The sequence below is a fragment of the Lipophrys pholis genome, assembly GCF_963383615.2.
Source record: "Lipophrys pholis genome assembly, chromosome: 9".
NCBI lineage: Eukaryota > Metazoa > Chordata > Actinopteri > Blenniiformes > Blenniidae > Lipophrys > Lipophrys pholis.
In genome coordinates, this window is record NC_137639.1 from 16,114,132 (window position 1) to 16,134,262 (window position 20,131).

Below are 20,131 nucleotides of genomic sequence, written 5' to 3' on the forward strand. Positions count from 1 at the left end.
CTCCACAATCAGGGTCGAGTGAGTGAGTGAGTGAGTGATAAAGCCACTGAGATCAAGTGACAACCTGAGCTGTCTTCGTTTCCTAAGACTGACGTACACAGCAGGAAATAGACAAATGGTTGTGATGCATTTCGAGCACTTACACTTGTGCTACAGGTTATAGACTTATTGTAATAATGGATTAGGCAGATCTAATTGTTGATTATGATACCATGATTAACCCAATATGACATTATAGAAAAAAAGAAAAAACTAAACCATCACATCTAAATAAAGTTTTAATATTTCAGACACTGTATTTAAAATTGCATTAATATGATAATAATAATAATAACAATAATAATAATAATAATATAAAATACATGGAAGCTTTGCTGTGCAAAGCGAACTTGAAGGAAATGTTCAGTTTCACTATATGTACATTTTTTTGCACCTCCAATTTATACTTTATTCACTTCTTCTTGCACTTTTAATTGTTTGATTTATTCACTCTTTGAAGTTTATTTCTAACATATAAAATTTAAGCAAAAATTTTTTTGAATTTTTTTTTAATAAAACACAGATAATCTAGAAACAGGCTGTGGCGGCAGGGCTCACCTAGAGTTTGATCATGTACGTAGAGCTCCTTGATCCCCAGGTCTGTCAGAGATTTGCCCAGCGGCAGTTCGTGTCGACTGATGGCGTCCTTCAGGAGCAGCACATGTGACGGCTCGAACTCACACTTGTCACAGATGACTGGTATCAAAGCTTTGAGTGGCACCAACGGGTTGACCCGGACCACAGCCTTCTGGCTGCTGTGGAAGTTCACCATCAAACGCACAGTTTTCTGAGAGGGAAAATTCAAACGGCACAGTGGGTTCTAGTGACAGAATTAGATCGATTATGTAGAAGGAAATCCTGACTGAAGTTCAAACAATCACAGACAGAAAACACTGGAAATTAAAAGGAAGCCGGACCGTTCTATACTGGCGCTTTGACATAAAAAAAAAAAAAAAAAAAAAGTTGGGAGAGAAATAACACGGTCAAGCTGACTGAGTACAAACATCATGACTTTAAGTACACTGAAAAACTGTCTGAAGACACACTGTCACCATATTTAGTCAAAAGACTCCTATTCTGTAAAGGTAAGCGAGTCCAATGAGCATGAGAAAACCGAGCAAAACAAGAACATAGGATACAAGGCACGTTTGAACATTTCCATAATGAGTAACTTAAGGTTAGACTTTGCTTGCTGACTCAAAAAGCAAGTTTTATAGGCTCGAATGAAGGACTTGTGTCTCCATATCTGTGGCTGAGCACGTGATCTACAATGTAGGTTTTCTAACACGAGTCTCGGCTTAATCTTTTTAAATGATAAAAAAAACACAATACTGACAAAGTGTACGCAAAGCAAAAATCAAGTGATACGAGATTCATGTTCGTTCTATTCTCATCACGTCAAGGACGAGACATGTGGGAAAGAGTTAAACGTCACAAAATGATGTATGTCTTAAAAGCCAAGAGCCTGAAAAATTCTCAAAAACTTTTGATTTGATGAGTCCAGAGCTGCTTTTGTATTTTAAATTGAATTAATATTTTGATTAATTTCAAAGAAAACATTTTTTGGGGATTAAAAACACGAGTGCCATTTCTGCATCTCAGCAATCATGCTAATGAACATAGGGATCAAAAGCTTTAGATTCTGCACTTTCTATCCTTAAACGGGTACAACGCGAAACCACCTAACCTTTAAAAACATCAGAGCGGAAATAGAGCGATACATGAGGTAAGAAGAAGAAGAGGAATGACTGACAGTGGTGTCTGAAACAGTGTCAGCCTCTGGCCTGAGGCCCGGTAGGGTCAAAGGGGGAGAGAGAGAGAGAGAGCAGCCAGTGAGCCCTGAGAAGAGCAGAGAAATAATGCATGGTAACTAAAGGTAAGGCACTCATCAAATATTCACACTGTAGGAGGAGAGTGAAGGAGAAGCAGAGGAAAAGACTAGAGAAAGACACAGATATTATGAAGGAGTAACAGCTTCAAATAGGCCAGTGGTAAGGCTCAGGCAGACTGGAGGGGATGCGTAACAGAAGAGACACTCGCAATCTGAAAGTAAGGTTTGAAAAGTCAAAACTCAGCCAATACACTGGTCAAGTTATTACCAGCCAGCTTCCTACCTTAGCATGGGCCCTTATAGGTTTCGCTGGCCTTGCGTTCTGCCAATGGCCAGCGATAAAACAGCAGAGAGGGGAGGGACAGGCATTATATAAGACGACAGTGTAAAAACCCTTGGCATTAGCCCATTGCAAAACTCAATTCTATGAGAGAAACACCGTTTCTCCGGCATTTCCAACTGCACCTTGTTTCATGTAGGGAAAAAAAAAATTATCTTTACATGACCTAAAAATATTAGATGAACATTTTTCCAAATAACTCACAGCAGGATGCGGGTCATGCCTGGTAATCCAAATTTCTGGTTCAAAATTCAATGAATGAAGAATGCACGGCGCAAACACAATCCAGCAGCCAACAACTCACCTCCGGCGCTTTGGGCGCTGGTCTGCGCACAACTTTCTCCTCCCAGACCTTCTCCTTGATGAGCACACAGGCCACGTTGAGCGAACCGAGCAGGGCGTTGGGTTTGAACCCCAAAGAGTGGCCCTCGGGCGACAGCAGCTCCAGGGTGTGCAGCGCTGGATTGAGGTGGTAGCGACTACACAGCTCGACCAGCAGGTCCATCAGTGCTTTACTGGGGGGTGGGGGTGGGGGGTGGGGGGAGAGAGGGGAAAGTGAGTGTGGGGGCGGAGGGGGTGTTGGAAGAAAGCACCGGAGGAGGAGATGGGGAGAGAAAGAGAGGGAGGAAGGACAGAGGATAAGGTTACAAAGCCTTCCAAGCTTTACCGCCAATAAAGAGAAAACGAGGCTCACTCTCACCTGATGCACAATGACTTGAGAGACACAAGATTCATTTCTGAAGGCAGTTTTTCAAACAAACTTTCGACTAAATGGAAAATACACGCATTTCAAAAACAAAGGTCAGGACGTTAAAAGCGTGGAAACCCATAAAAACTGACCGTTAACAAAAGTTAAAGGTCACCGTGAACAGTATCATGGCTCCTTTATGTACTTGATCGCCTCCCCAGAACAATCATAATGTGAAAAACATTGTGATCAACATTACTATCTTCCAATTTCATTTCAGTTGATTCCATGATTGATAACAAACAAAAGCCAGACATGGCAACATATAAACACAGAAGCGTCTTGTCTCATCCTGTAGATTTAATCTGGGGGGGGGGGGGCAACACAAAATCTCCAAATTGGCGGGAACAAAACCCAGTGGCTAAGAGGAATAATGCCTCCGTGATCTACTTATGTCCATTTCTTTGTGCGTGTGTTTTGGGGAGGTGGGGGCTGACGGCGAGGCCTATAGTACCGACCTGTCAATCCTCAGATAAAGAAACCTAGAGACACTCTCCAATGTTTTCTGGGAACAGCCAGATCCAATGACAGAACTGAGAGCGATACCACCACAAAGAGCACCATTGACCATCACTAACACATGAACACAGTCCGCAGCTGAAATCTCCAAGTCCCATGTGCTGTTATACCCAGTTTTGCAATGTACGGACTTTACAATTTGCACGAAAGCATATTTCATAATTGTAATCTACCTTATTTCAATTACAAAAAAAAATAAGCTTGAAAAATGGTGTGTTTTAATAAAATAATGAGCAGATTAATCATGCTCTTTTACCGTGATGAATTATTTTCTAAAGAAGGTCATTCTTGTGAAAAGGCATCCCCCTTGACTGTTTGTAAGGGATTTCTTTGCTGCTGTTGTGCCAAAAGGAAGCTCTCTGGCACCTTTTACAGCCCATATTTTGTAACTACCAATCTATTTATTATAGTCACATGGTTATCAATTGATGAGAGGAAGTACAGAGTTCATGAGATAATTTTAGCAATACAATTTGCCTGCATGGATAAGATATTCTGTACAAAGTATGCAGAATTTTCTTTTTTTTTTTACAACACATATAAATGAACACGGAGGAAAATATGGCAGTGTGCAAGAGGACTCTGTTGGTCCATTTACCGTCTTCTCCGGACTATTGAGCGCACTTGAACATAAGCCGCACCCACAAAAAAAATGTAATAAAAAAAAAAGTCCATATATAGGCCGCAATTGACTATAAGGCGCATTCACAGCGGGAATACGGGGATTGCTCACATTTTCATCAATTCCTGCAAATCTGGCTTTCATTGTGCTGGAATTTTCTGCACACAGCGCTGTGTGTGTCTGGTCTGCCTGCTGCGGAGAAGCCCGCAGACAGACAGACAGACAGACAGACAGACAGACAGACAGACAGAGCGAGAGAAATACACAATCACCGAGGGTATTATCTCTGTTGATCACATGTTCTATCGCATATTTGCCAATTGTGATTCTAAGGAGGAGGATTTCTCAATCCAGCAGGGCGGCTTTACGTGATGCACCTGAACGCATCACCCACGGCCGTCAGCTGCTGGATTTCTGGACCACGGAAATCCAGCACAAGATGAGGTCACGAAGAGCAGAAATATCCCTTTTTAGGGCAAGTTTTGGAGAAGCAGAGGCTCAAACAGCATGTATCTATATGCGGAAATAGAATTTGGCAGCAAGAAGCCCATTAACCCATAGAAATCCAGAAATTAGCGTTGCAGGGTTTAAAGTGTGTGAAAAAAGTAGCGGTTTATGGTCCGGATGTTTCTGTGGTCAGTGGCTTCTTTTCACAGTGAACGATGTCCCAGTCATGCCGTTAGCAGACCTCAAATCAGAGATCTTACAGTGGGGCAAATAAGTATTTACTCAGCCACCAATTGTGCAAATTCTCCCATTTAAAAAGATGAGAGAGGCCTCCGATTGTCATCATAGGTATACCTCAACTATGAGAGACAGAATGGGGGGGAAAGAATCCAGGAAATCACATTGCAGGATTTTTAATGAATTAATTGGTAAATTCCATGGTAAAATGAGTATTTCAGTGAATCAAGTGGACTTGACGTGATTGTGGTCTGCTGATGGAGTGTGCAGCAGGTTCGTGCAACAAACTTTTGTAGCTGTGAGCCTGAATGATATCCTGATTCGACACTGCAGAAAAAAGCAAACTAAGAAATGTGCATAAATGCATTGTTTTCTTTAAGGGTTTGTTTACACGCTTACAGTGTCTGATGCAGGAATCCTGCATCTGCTGCCTTTCTGATAGTTGCTGTTCCTCTAGTTTTTGTTTGATTATTTAGGGCTTTTTTGTTTTATAAATGTACATTTTTCAAGAGCTACAGATCACCCTCACACGATGAGTTATACTCACTTATTGACCTCTACACAGATCTCAATGAGTACAATATGGTAAGAACTGACCTTTACAAATGACTATAATCTTATATATTGATATATTCAAGATACTCTATACCTCTTTAAAGCACTTTAAGGGCTGCTCAAGCAGTGGGAAACAAAACCTAAGAATTCATTACATATTTGCCACTCGTCCATGCAGTCCATACATGAAGATTATATTACATATTTGAAAAATATCTCAAACACTTTTCAATAAATGCAAAGGAAAGGTACATCAATGTTTTTTTTAAGGTGTGAGGATGAGTTCATGTTAACAGCTGTTAGAATTTATAAGCTATTAAAAATCACAACTATTTTCCTCCAAGTTACTTTTTTTTTTTTAAATAATGTGTGGTTTAATTAAATGAGTTTTATGCACATATTTCTTTTAAAATTAATTGATCCTGAATCATGTTAAGAAAAGGCATTCCCCTAGCCAATGGATTTTTCTTGCTTTTAATAAGCCCTGCCTTTCAAACAGTAACATTCTTCTTAAGTTTCATCAACAATTCAAACATTTGCAATTGAGCAGCATAAAAAGAAAATCACAGGTGAGTGAAAACAGTATCAAGTCAGAAATGCAGCTTGTGTTGAGGTGCAGTGATCGTGAACTGGTTTCATAATGTTGAAAGGTGAAAAGTTCCCTTTGTTTGCTGGGATTGCAGCTCATAATATTAGTTTGGGTGTGTATTTCACACCATTAGCTCACGAGCTGATAGTGAACATTTAGTATCAGCAATTTATGATGCTTTTGTACATTTATGACACTTCAGCCTCATGTTTTCAACACAACTCGTGTATAATCACCGTACCATAGTCAGGTGATCTCCCAAAGCAGCGACATAAACAATGTGACCATAATATTACTGTCACAGATCAGAGAAACAAACAGGTAAATTCTACCTTTTAGCTGCCACAATCTTCAGGTGTTTTTAAGAATTGTATGCTCTAGAAAAACTTGAAAGAAGCTTTACAGAGACATCCGCTGACATAAAATGCTGTTACGGTCATCAAAAGTGCACCTTGTGTTCTGTATCAGCCAGACATCCCAAGTTTTCTGCCTCAAAAGAGAGACCACTCATTAGGGACAGCGAGCCTGAAAGGCTCGCCTCTTTGTGACAAAGCTTGTGCTGAATGTGGGACTGAGACCAAACCATGAGGCCCCCACTGGCACAGCAACCAAAACAGAGCCAGGAGCAACAACAATTCTCCAAGAAAGACAGTTCAGCCCAAAGCAGACAAAGAGAAATGTATGGAGGTTGGCTGGTTCTATTGGCTCCCATTGATTCACAAAACCATATCTATGAGTAAATGCAAAGAGGAAAATAAAGTATGAACAAAGACGGTTTAAAATGCACTGACTGAATACACTAAATTACATGACGTGGCTCTTCCCATCCTCTTACCTCCCATCCTCAATCACAGAAGTCTGGTGTCCCTGTGGTAGTGTTAACTTCAACTCCACGGTGGGCCTCAGCACATGCTCCTTCACGTCCATGCCTGATGTCCCGCCACCGTCGGGTGCAGGGTTTCTGAAAATCTGGCGAGGAGCAGGTTGAGGAACCTGCGGTGGAGGAGGGGCGTGCGACTTCATTCTCCTCCTGGGAAACAGAAATACACACAAAAATGACTAATATTAACAGTTTAGCCAATTCTGAGACTTGATTTTCTGCGACAATGGATCACTCTATCGTGGATCGATGGTCTCGGTTGTGTTTCTCAACACACTGACTCCCTTTTATGATTTCTCATGCAAACAAATTAAATTGGTTAGATCAGTTTATAAATTCCTCTGAGTCATTGCTGTTTTTATTTCTTGAGTTATTTCTTAAGTTACACAACAGCCTAATGAATACAACCCGCAGCTACCTCCTGAGGAGCAGCCTGAACACAAAAACAACTTCTTTCTGTCCGTTTCTGTGGGTGACACAACCTTTCTCTTCCTTTAGATTAGATAAGCATCTAAAGATATGCTGTCATGAACAAATCCTTTACCAGCTGTTTGCTCAATATTTCGGTATTTTCCGACAACGCCCTCTGATACCACGCCTAAGCACGTCAACTCATCCTTCTGTAGAAATACAACAATGTCACATAATCAATACCTACTTCAAAAAAAAAACTAATGAAAAGCCCAGCTTTCAGAGCAACTTCTTCTCAGTTATTTCATCTGAGATTAAAGAAATTTGTTAAAGAGAGGTGGGAAAATTAAAAAAACTCACAGTATCTAAATACTAATTTTATTTCAAAATTATAGCAACTTTCAAGCAATTCTATGTGGCCAATAATCCAGTTGAATAAAATGAATAAATAATGTGTAAGGGCACTTCTTGTCATGTGACAGTTGTCAGTGACATGTTGACGAGACGCCACAGTGTATATGTTTGACCTTGCCCGGGCAGTAAGTGTACTCAGCCTGACAAAGACAGCTGATTAACCAGATATCAGACCTTTCCTTTTCTCAACACCGACAAATATCCACTCTATTTTGACAGCACACATTTCAGCACGCGCTCCCTCGGGCAAACATCGGCCTCAGATAACAAGAGAAAAGCGGCAGACTCACGTCAAAAGAAGTCCTTTCCAAAAGTATTATCTGTCAGTAGGCTTTCAAATCCCGTTCCAAGGATTCGCCACACTCTCTGAGAAAAACCGTGTGCGTGTATATAAAATGTGTAATCGAGCGATGTATAATCCAGTATTCCTCCAGGTGCTCCTGCTCACTGGAGAGGCAGAAACAACACTGTGGCACTCTGATGACAGAAAGCACATGAACATGAACAGTGAGCGGACTCTAACCTGCCTTAAGTTAACCATTAACAGCTATGCTGGATGTCAACTGACTCTCAGCCACGGAGTCATTGACTTGTCATTACTTAACCGCTCTCAGAGTGGCTTTCTATAGATGCATCAGGAGAACGATAAACTATAATTAAGTGTTTGTCAGTGCTGATTATATCTAGTTCAGAGTCAAATCACATGACAGACTAAAATGCATCCGCTAGTCAGTTGAAAGACACGTACACGTTTGACTTTTTGTGGCGAGTCAGTGTCGCTGAAGGTAAACAGAACAGGGCTCTGTGGAGCTGTGGGAAACGGGCACCGGCCAGGCTCCACACAGTCAGCCAGTATCCTCGCTTTCCCTCTCGCTTGCCGTTCGTCTCACCGTTAACATTTCACTCTCGCTCTCCTCCTCTCCCTCTGACGGGCACAAAGACTCCTTTAGGACAAGCCTTGTCTCCCACAGAGTTAGAATGGGTGTAAACAGAGAGAGGGAAAGAGTGGGCGAGCGAAGGAGGAGCGGGGAAGGAAAAGGCAGGAAACCCTGCTCCGGCACAGGGGGGCAGTAAGTGCTGAGCTGTTACAGGGACTGAGTTACAAATGGGCTCCCGCGCTCCCTGACACACACACACACACACACACACACACACACACACACACACACACACACACACACACACACACACACACACACACACACACACACACACACACACACACACACACACACACACACACACACACACACACACACACACACACACACACACACACACACACACACACACACACACACACACACACACACACACACACACACACACACACACACACACACACACACACACACACACACACACACACACACACACACACACACACACACACACACACACACACACACACACACACACACACACACACACACACACACACACACCTTTCAGAACCACTCAGATACTATCACTTGACTAAATGGCATGAACTAAGCTTCTTTTTTCTTTAGCCTTTCTCAAATGGGTTTTTATTTCAACACTTGCTTAGTGGGGATTAAGATTCTCTCGACTATCAAAATAACAACTTTCCCAGATGTGCTGAGATTCCCGTTTAACTCATCCTTGTGATAAATAAATACGTAATCTAAAGGAAATGAGCAGAGGCTGGATTGATCTCAAACGGGTAACTTACGGTTTGGTCTGAAAAGATCATCCACAACCAGAATATCCAAGCAGCAATAAACTAGAACACAATTAACAGTAAACTCACAGTTTACATTGAATATAAAACAAACCCCAGAGGGTATCCTGTTATCATGTATACAAGTCGGGTATCTATTTGTGTGTCAATACATTCTCGTAAATTCCTTCAGGCATGACTGAGGATAAAGTCAGTTATTATTAAACACAAACACGTCAAACTTAATTTACCCACGATAACAAATTCACCGAGCAGTATCACTTAACTCATCTGTTTGCCTGTATATACACCAATATGATTGGATTTAATCAGTGGATTAGGGCTGCATGATATCAGGTATACATGTGATATGTGATGATGTTATCAAGTAATGATAAATACAAACACTGTGACAAGTCTTTTCATTCTCACTTTTCCTCCATCACATGTCTGACCCATATTATAGAAGACCCTGGTCCTTTTGTCTCAATTGATGTACTTATGACTCCTTTCCTGTGTCCAGCAGGTAGTTAATCACACAAATCCTGTTAATTCTTGACTAGAATCTGTATGTTTCTTCATATTTAAACTTCTGTGATCTTAAATTTGCACAGCACACCGAGTGGAAACAATTTTTCACAGTTCAGACAGTTCTTAGTGATGCATATATTGTGCACGTTGATTTTGCGATATAGATAAACTTGTGAGATATTGTGCGGCCCTAATGGATATTAAACACTGTATGGAGAGCAGATAAATTTAACCATGTTACCAGATTTATATACTTGCGTAGTAGCATGCTGTTGTATAGTAACGTTTAGTGAAACCGACTATTTTGATCATTTCTGAGAGGACAAACTCAATTGGAATTTGCCATGGTATTCCAGATTTTGTTTTCCCCTTTGCTCTGACATCATTTTCTCTGGAGGGAAAATTGGAATATCTGTGGGTCAGATTGATGTCTTTACACATCGTATTTTTTACCTTTGAATTTTTGAAGGATCATGGTGAAAAGAAGTAAGTAGATAGAACTATAAATGATTTCCTTGAGCCAAACAGTATTAGAACTGAATTACTGTATGTGTAAAGGACACAAAGCAAAAATGATTAAAATGATAACATAAGCTTCAGTTCAAACCCATAAATGTACCAGTTATGATCAGTGCAAATTATACTGTACATACTTATCTGATAATTCAAATTAAAAGCATGCAGATAGTGACGCTTTTAAAATCACATTATGTTTAAAGTGTAGCAGCCAAATGTAAATTACTTTATTCAAGCTGTGGTTCCATCTGTATGGTCCCATACTTCTGGACTACGTGATTAGGTGGCTAACTGCATAAACTTAATAAAAAATAAAACAGTAAAGTTAGGAAAATTGAGTTCTATTAATCTGGTGAGTAGTGTTGTTCCATGTAGATTGGCGTCAGCCACGTAATACACATAATCTGTTCCAAAAGTGTTTCCAAGATGTATTTCAACCCTCCCCTACAGTGTGCCATCAGAAGAAGAAGCACCTGCTCAGGCCAAAACACAGCTCACCCTTCATTACAGTTCGTTGTCCGTGTGCTGGCCTCTTAAACAGATTAGTCTGAGTCCCCACGTGTGACAGGCAGCCTCCTCCATGACCTAAATACGACTGCTCACTCCTCACCAAGCCATTCCAGGGTTCGCTCTCTTTTTGTGGCTGTGCAAAGCAAATCCAAATTTAGTCGAAGACAAAAACTCTTCTGCAAATTGAAAAGTGCCTGACAGAGAGGCGGCACATGTGAGGTAATTTCAGGATGTCAGCGAAAAGCTCTCCAAATTACAGTTTGCATGCGGGTGTACCATGTCTATCCGTGCACGTCAGTCAGATTACCGCTGTTTGTTCAAAATTGACTGTTTAATGCTGCTCAGACATACTGGAGACTACTTTTTTCTTTTTTGCTCACGGAAGGAAGTAACTGTCATAGACTGTATTTATCCCAGGCATGGAAACACAGCCTAAATTGTTCCTGCTCTCAGAGGTCTTATAATAATATTGGAATATATTGGTTTATGCCTTTAATTGTGCTCTGTCAGCACCACCTCCACCAAAGAAAATTCCATTCACAAACGCAAGTGTGGTCTTGTCAGCTTTATATCATTATACCTCAATATTCCATGTGTTTTTTTTGTTTTTTCCCCCCTTTTGTGTGGTAGTTTTCCAGCTCAAAAAGTAGCTTCGCTAACCAGCTAATATACAATTCAGGGCAAACTACAACAATTTACTCAAATTATTAAAGAAGGTTATGAATGAGCCAGCAGGACAGATACAAGAGTAATTGATTTGCCTACACCCAACATTAAAGTGCTGTGTATTGAAGTGAGTTAAATCAGGACATTAAGTCTGTTACAGATAGTCTCAAGCATAAACAGCAGTTCTGTAGTCCACAACAGGATCACTGGAACAATGGCATGAAGACCACTGACTGGGAATGGAGCCGATTAATAGACTAAAAACCCCAACTGGCCTACATTCATTATGACACCCGTTGGCCATTCTGGGAATATAAACAACTAATGAAATAAAGCGTTCACAGCATTTAACCCCTCGTGGTCTGGAGTCCCAAAAGCATCCGTCTCCTACCATTTCATGCACCGGAGACCAATTAAATGGATTGTTATTCCATGAAATACACGAGTGAAACAATATGAACATCAAACATCCTGAGAAACACAATGCAGTCCGTTTATTCCTCCCAGTGGCACTTTGATGAGCAAAAAGTCCAAATATGAACAAGGTGAAAGCGTGTTTCCCTCCACTTCCACAGCACACCACACAGACTTACATGCAAAGCGCAAACGGACCCGAAGCCACACCTGTCAGAGCCACGCTTGAGTTTTCACCTCCTATTGTGCCCTGGACACTGTCAATGACACTTACCGGATGCTCAGGCCCCTGTTTCACACATTCACTGTCTCACTACGTAGCCAGCATACCCTCTGGGTGTCATGGTGTCCCCATGGCAACATAGGTATATTTACACCACTTGACTGCGGAGGAGAGCGGAGTTTAGGGGCAGCTGTGGACTTTGGAAGCGTGCACTCAAAAGGAGTGACCCAGTGAAACAGAGATGAACAAGGACAGAAGACGAGTGAAGGAGGAAGGAGAGGCCGAACGAATTTTGGATTTAGAAGACAGCATATGGAGACACACGACTCCGGGAAAGCATTTGTTTGCGGTTGCCAGGGACACAACCTCCTAATTCAGCATATGCCTCGATGCTCATATTACTGGTCACGTGCTCGAAAGCCCCACCTCACTGTAATACCAAGTAAACCGACTCTGATATCCACAGCCTGAACACGGCCTCTGCTACTATCCCAACGACACAACACCACAGAAAAACCAATGACTGGACCGGAAATTTGACACTTTTAAAATCGAAACAGGAATAGAAAACTAAAAGTGTGTAAGGCTGTTTAGGTAAAATAGGACATTTTAATGAGAACAAAATCTTGTTTTGTTCAACAAGACTGAATTAATGAAAAAAAACAAAACTTTCTTCACGTGTATGCAAAATGGAAGAATTTGAGCAGATTCACCATCATTAAAGCAGTGGAAAAGGCCATAAAACTTAGAAAAGTATAGAATTATTGTACCTGTAGAAGCAGGTGCATGCAATGGAAACTATTTCTCTGATAATTTCCCCAAAATTTTTCTAACTCGAGGTCAAAACGATCACACTCAATTTTGTCTCGTTAAATTTCAACTTCTTTGTTCCCATTTACATGAGCCATGATGAAAGTAATCTAAGTGATGTGTGGGTTTATATAAACCGAAAATATCTTTCAGTTTATTCTGTGATCAATTCCAGAATGATTTGTTCTGTGGTGTTAGTAGTGACATGCACACCTGATCCCAGATCCTACTTGCTTTTAATTAGAATGTTTATGGTCCATGTCACTGCAGCTACTTTTTCATAAAAAATTGGAAAAATTCACATTATACTTCGTTAAAAGACGTGCATGATTTTGAAAGGTTTTTGAGACAATAAGCAAATAAGATCAATATTGGAATAGATAAAATTCCAGTTCTTTTAATACAACCTGTGAATTTTTCTGTTGGCATTAAAAACAAAAAATCGAATCACTACTTTGCACTACCGTCGTTAACTTTAATGTTTTTAAAAGAAACTTATCAAATCCTGAGTTGAACGTCTAAATTCTTCAAAAGACAAAATGAGGCAGCAACTCGTGAAAATGGTCCTTTTAAAATAAAACACTTTACCACAAGGAAAATGGAACCTATACATGATCGTGATGTAACTGCTTAAATTATTGGCAAGAATATTATACTGTAGTGTTTGCCAATAAGCTTAAACCAAGGTATAAGTTTATGGTTGCAGGCACCGCATTGAAACAATTTGCAGACTCTCAGATTTTAATCATGAAATTGCAGATTGAAATGATTCGTCCCTAATATTTCTATATTATAGAGGTATTTCACTGAAACCACATAAAAACTGTAACTATAAAACTGTATTTAATGGGAATAAACTCAAACTTTTGCACACTTATGCTGCGGGGTCTGTATGAGTTTGTAGAAAAAAATATTTTTTAAATTGTTGTCAATCAATAAAAAATTATTTACCAAAAAACAATCTGTCTAAAAAATAAACTCCCATAGAGCTTAGCAGTGTCCTTAGATTAGCCGCAATAACAAATTGACCCGTGGGAGATTAAAAAAAAAGGACACAACATAGGTGCTAATTGATTTGTTACTCATGGGGAGTCATTATGTTGCTTGCACATCTTTACAGTTACTTGCAAGTTTCCCCATTCGGTTTTTACACTGTAGTGACTTCAAGCCAGTCCAGTTAAAACTGAGAGAATATTTTCCACACCTAAAGGAGTGAAATGTACCGACAATCAACTCTCATCTTATCCTTCTCTTTGTCATCATCTCTTCTTGTGACACACGCAGTCCTCTTGTGCTCCTGTGACCAATAACACACGAGAGGTTTTGCGGTCACACTCAAAACATGCTCCAAGACGACAATAATTCTCCAGAAATAGGAGCAGGAAACAGACTTACCCCACTGTCGGCACAGATGGAAAAAACACGTCTGTCCTCCAACCAGACACCTCACTCAGACAAATATAAGAGGCAAAGTATTTCTGTCGTTCTGGAATTACTCCTTAGCCATGTTTTTATAGGTTCAGTACATTTTCCCTCCTGGTTAACTTGAGGAATTTGTTCCTATTTAATGGCAGAACTAAACGGCAGCTTTAATCTGTGATAATGTAATGAAAAGTTGCAGAACCACTGATACATACATTTAATACAAAGAAAGACAAGGCGGTATAATTACGGTTTGTCGTGTCTCAGGTGGCACAAATAAATGGAGAACATGAAGGGGGGGGGGGGATACGAAAGGGTAGATGGGTGGAGCGCAACGCAGGAGAAAAAATGAAAGAGATGGAATGTAGGAACAGAACAGCAGGAAATAATAATTAGTCTGTTCTCTATTCCCAAAGCAGCTTGTTCATTTAGATAGCGCTCTCGCTCGGGAGACTAAAAGAAAAACACCAACAGCATGTTTGAGATATTGTGGCAGAAATAATGTCGAACAGTCTCCCTGTACAAATCTTGGATTTCTAAATATTATATAACACAAATAAATGTAGGCTTTCAGTCCGTGTTTAACTAGGGCAATAAATTAAAGTGACAAATTACATTATTGTATTTATTAGCTATATTTGGACCAAAACAATCTGTGATATTTAGTTCAAGGTACTTCACTTTAAGGAAATAAAAAGGATCCTTGCCCGCATTTCCACCACAGCCTAAATTCCCAACAGTATTACACCGATCAGACTACCAAGGCAAGGCAATTAATGTACATGCACAACACTTCAAATCCAGTGGTGACCAATAACAAGAAGACCGAAATCCTCCAACAATAAAACTATATATGTACTGGAGAAGAAGCCTCTTTGTTTGAAGGGCTGTAAAACTAGTGGCTTTATAACTTGTCTAGTTTTTGATGGTGCTTTATTGCACTGTAAACAAGTTTATTGAGACTCGGCAGATCCCAAAACACCGGAAATGTTCAGAAGCTAAACAACTGCTATCACAACTGCTATTTTTTTCTTCTTCAACGAAGCGGGTAAAATACTAATGTCAAGTACTCATCCAATCGGATATGTTCAACATTGCAGACCCAAGCCCGCCTGTTTCTGAACCTTTAAAAAACACTAACCCTCTGCCGAGTTATGCTTCATTGACTTCTCTTTATTGTTACTCATTGCAGTGGTCTAGTTTGGGTTCAGTGGGTAAAATGGGTTACACCTGCTTATCACGTAGCCCACGCCATTGTGTAGTGGACAAGAGCTTTGACTAGTGTTCTGTTATTTTGTTGCCTTGCAGTTTCCTTGATGGACCCAGTACACAGCCTTGTAGTGCATAGTTGTATTGCCACCTGTGGCAAGTTGGAACATTTGTTGACGTTGGTAGGTATGCCTGCAAAATCTCACAAAGGTGGCCCTGACTTGAGCTCAAAACTATCATTTTTTTCTCATTCAGATTATTGTTTGTGATAATATTGATTTCATATATTGTACTTTAAAAGGCAGCGATGCTAACATGAATACACATGTGCTCCCTGCTGACACACACTCGCAAAGACACACACACGCACACACCTAAGGGCAATTTTATCCCCCATTAACAAGTCACTGTCCTGGTGCTAAAAAGTGGATACTATTTTTCTTTCTGTTACGTAGACAGAAGCGAGCAGTACCAGTGAAGGGTTTGAAGTGTCTAAGGCCATCAAAACATTTGCACTCAAGCACCCCTGCTTTGTCCAGACAATCCCACCACTGAAGCACTTCAGTTGAGTTCAGGAGGAAGGAATCCATCCTATCTGCGCGCGCGCAAACCGTCTGTCTTCCTCTCAGACAAACGCACATACCGCAGTGACTAACATATGACAGCAGGCTTCCAGAAATAAATCGGAGCAGCTGGTGGCAGCTGTATGACACACAGCTACCGTCTACTATACATCCACAACATGGACAAATACGCCGGACTTTGTTGGAAAGGGCAACTGCCGCCGCTTTTGTTCACCGGGGAAAATAGCAGACTGGATAATGTTGCGGCAACTGACGAGCACAGCAGTCTATAAATAAAACCAGTCTAGATATCACACACGTTTCCGATATTCCGGGGAGCAGCTATGGAGTTAATACATTCATAACACTCGTGCTGTTAGTACACGGTAAATCCTATTGCACCTGGGTTCATAGCAAACTCCTAATTGGAACGTCAACCACGGCCGACAACATTGGAACAGTGAAAATATGCACGTATTGAATATGTAAACGATCCACCAGGCATTTTTAACAACTGCGTGACTTTGTCTGGAGTGATGTTGCCATACAAAGGGCTAGTGTGCGCTTTGCTCACACTGTTATCGTTACAGAACAAGCTCATTGAACCACTGCATCCACAACCTCTCTATTTAGAATAGGACAGCCTGTGAAATGAAGGGCGATATTACCAGATGCCCGACTGGATCACGGCCAACGATGCATAGCTTCAAACACAATCTCTCATGCCTAGCTCAGCTTTCAGAAGAGTTAAGTTTAACTTGACATAAAAATAACTTTAAATATGTCTCCGAGACCATAGTATAAGCGCTCCTCTTTGCCAAAACGGCACAAAGTGAAGCGTTGCTGTGAAAGAAAGAAAAAAAAAGAAGAAGAAGAGGAAACTCCCTTAGTCAGCAGTGCTGATCTCGTGGCTGACCACATGAACCTTAAGCTTCTAAATGGAGAAAGCTTTGTGAAGGGCGTGTAGGTTGGAGAGGTCCTGTTTGCATCTGTGTAAAAAAACTTAATTCTCCGAGACCCCACCTGGGAAAACAGACAGCAGCATGGGATAATATTATCTCAGAATACCTTCAAGTACTTCAAAAACACTGTTCAGACTAAGAGACAACCGTGGCACTTAGATACTAAAATTCAAGACCAGTGGGCACAGGTTTGAATTAAAGATCATTTGGACCAGAACGAATCACCAGTGGTCATCTCTCTTCGCACACGTTGCTTGTGAGCAAACACACATACAGAGGCAGGATGGTTTGGCACCTTGTAATTATTTCTGGGTGTGTGCGAGCTTAGATGGACAGAGTCTTGAGATTCCACGCTGCAGTTCCCTGTAAAGTCAATGTAAAAGTCAGAGTACACTGACTGGACAGGACGAAGGCCACCATAAGTGTGTCTTTGGACCGTGCATGGGAGCAAGGGAGTAAAGCCTCGAGAAAGCTCAAGCTGAAATAGAAAAAAAAACATGCAAACAGGACGAACCACTCCGCCACCACAAAACTAAAGGTTAACCCCACCAGCAGCGAATCAGACAGTGGCGCGGATCAGTGTAACACAGGTGGTCACCGTCTGTTATTTTTCATTTTTTTGGTACTTTGTGAGGCACGTTGAACCGAACTCGAGAGATAGGAAATGCTCTGAGAATATCTGATGATAAGTGGGAACAAATGTGAGGGTGTGGCTGGATGAACATGCCTGACGACTAAAACCATGTGAGCAAAGTAAACTGGCAAGGCTCTGATGTTACTGATTGTGGCTGAATATGACCAACAGAAAAACAGAGAAGTGCTGTGAAAACCAATAACAACACAGTAAACACTTTGAAGGTCAGAAGAAAAAAAAAAACCCCAAAAAACACACACTTAAAATTATGTTGTGAATTTAGAATTCAATTAAGTGGCTCCGCTTTAACTTCAATGCTATTCATTTAAATGAGTCTGCAGCTTCCTTATTGCTTCCGGGGGAAGTGGATACTGAAATGGTAAGAAAGCCACATCAATCAGAACCTTCTCACCGCACTCGGTACACGAGCAAATACACAGGCTTTCACACACCCCCCCACCCCCAGGTCCAGGCCTGCAGGGCAAATCACCAGTGTGTGAAATACTGATGTTGTGTGTGCTGCAGAGAGAGAGAACCAGAACTACACAGGGTGCTCTGCAAACTGAAAAAAAAACATTACAAAAAAAAAAAAAAAAACGATTTACTTGAAAGCAAAAGTTTTTATTTTGGATGTTGCTTACGTTGTTATGAGTGCACCCTCGCAAATCATTTGGTCTCCATGGTGGAATTCATCAACTCTTAACAGGAGCTTGATGTCCGGCGTTTAAAAGAGGTAAAACCAAAGCTGTATTCAGGAAAACCTCTCTCACCTCTCCAGAAGGACATACCCGAGCTTTTCGAAGCGCACACACGAACCTGCTGCTCAAGTTTCAACATCCACGCAGGTAAATAAAGTGCGCCACATCTCTCGAAAGGATCCCGCTGTGTGCAAGTGAGTTAATGTGGTTTTATGAGTCCAGGATTCACTTGGACTGCGCTGTGTAGTAAAGGAGCTGCTCCCTGCGTGATGACGAGAGAGAAAGACGGCTACACAAAAGGAGTCGTCATGGTAATTCACATGGGGAGAAATGTCACACAGTGACCGGATAAAAAGGCGTTTTGGTTCCCGCTGCCAGCCGACTCTGTGGCCAGTCTGCTTTGTAATTTGGCCAAATAGCCCCTGAGAGCCTGAGATCACTGTAATTAAAGATACGTGGTTAAAGGGACCTTTACTTTAAAGATCAGAGGAGAAGAAGACACAACCTTTACTCACATCAGCCCCGAAAGAACATCAATGTTTTAGTGTAGATCTGCTGGGTGATTACAGCACACCTGCAGGATGTACCATTTATTGGGAAAAAAAAACTAAAAAATAAACAAAAAAAACCCTGAATATATTATATATTACTTGAAAGATATTCTGCAATTGTGTTATTGTGGAGTTCAAAATTTGCAGATCAACACAAATGGGCTCTCTAGGAATGAGGTACTGTCATAATAAACGGTTAAATCACAAAACCATACGCTGTACTAAAGCGGACAATATGAACGTACTTTGCTTTTTCAATGTTTGTTTGCCCTGTAAATGAAACACACTCTGACAACAGGTTGTTTTTTGTTTGTTTGTTTGTTGTTGTTTTTTTAAATTGTTGCACTATTGTTGTTGTTTTTTTTCGCCCCATCTTGTCAGGTTTGGTTGTTTTTTTCCTCCCATTCTGAAGAAAATGTGAGCCGTGGAGAGCCATTGCTCATGCTTTTAAAAAGAGTAACAAGTCCAGATGCAGCCACATGATTGTGGATTGTCATGGGGAATTCAACCTTTACATATTTCTTTTCTAGTCGCGAGGAATACTTTTAAAAACACACTTTGTCTTACATGTACATTTGCTGCACTTTGCGTCCTTGGCTTTACGTCTTTGTATAAGACGAACATGTAAGGCCATGATGGGCATTTACCCCGAAAAAAACCTGCACCCAGATTGTTTGCGCACGGCTTTTAACACCATCACATTTTGGCCTTTTGAATTGCCACCGATGACAAGGAGTCATTTGTTTGGGTGATCAAGTGATCTTTGCACGCGTAAGCCTCCCTACCATGTAATAAAGAAGCGAGACTGACGGACAAAGTCAACACCAATACTTTGTTACACAAACTGTCATTTTTACAATAGCAGGAGGCGTATGGATTAAATAATAACGAGTGGATAGTAAATAATGACCTGAAGCAGTGTGCAAATGCTAATTCTTGAGTGTCAAAGGGCAATGGATGCTCCACATCTTTAAGTTCAGACTTTGGGGTGGATGAAACTTCGGAGACTCCATCTATAGCAGCCACACCCAATCAACAGAGTCCGGAGAACACTGTGGAAAGCAGTTGTTGTTGTTCCACCACCAGCTCTTTGTTGTTTGTCTCCCCTC

At 40.9% G+C, this 20,131-nt stretch overlaps 1 protein-coding gene across 1 annotated transcript in view; it reads right to left on the reverse strand.

Annotated features, from left to right (window-relative positions):
• Positions 1–20,131, reverse strand: part of cobl (cordon-bleu WH2 repeat protein) — a 56,327-nt gene that overhangs the window by 35,147 nt on the left and 1,049 nt on the right. The window contains exons 3-5 of the mRNA XM_080472580.1: positions 6,763–6,957; positions 2,515–2,725; positions 598–826 (exon numbers count right to left, since the gene is read on the reverse strand). Coding sequence (XP_080328706.1) covers positions 598–826; positions 2,515–2,725; positions 6,763–6,957 — 635 coding nt within the window. The remainder of the gene's footprint in view (positions 1–597; positions 827–2,514; positions 2,726–6,762; positions 6,958–20,131) is intronic.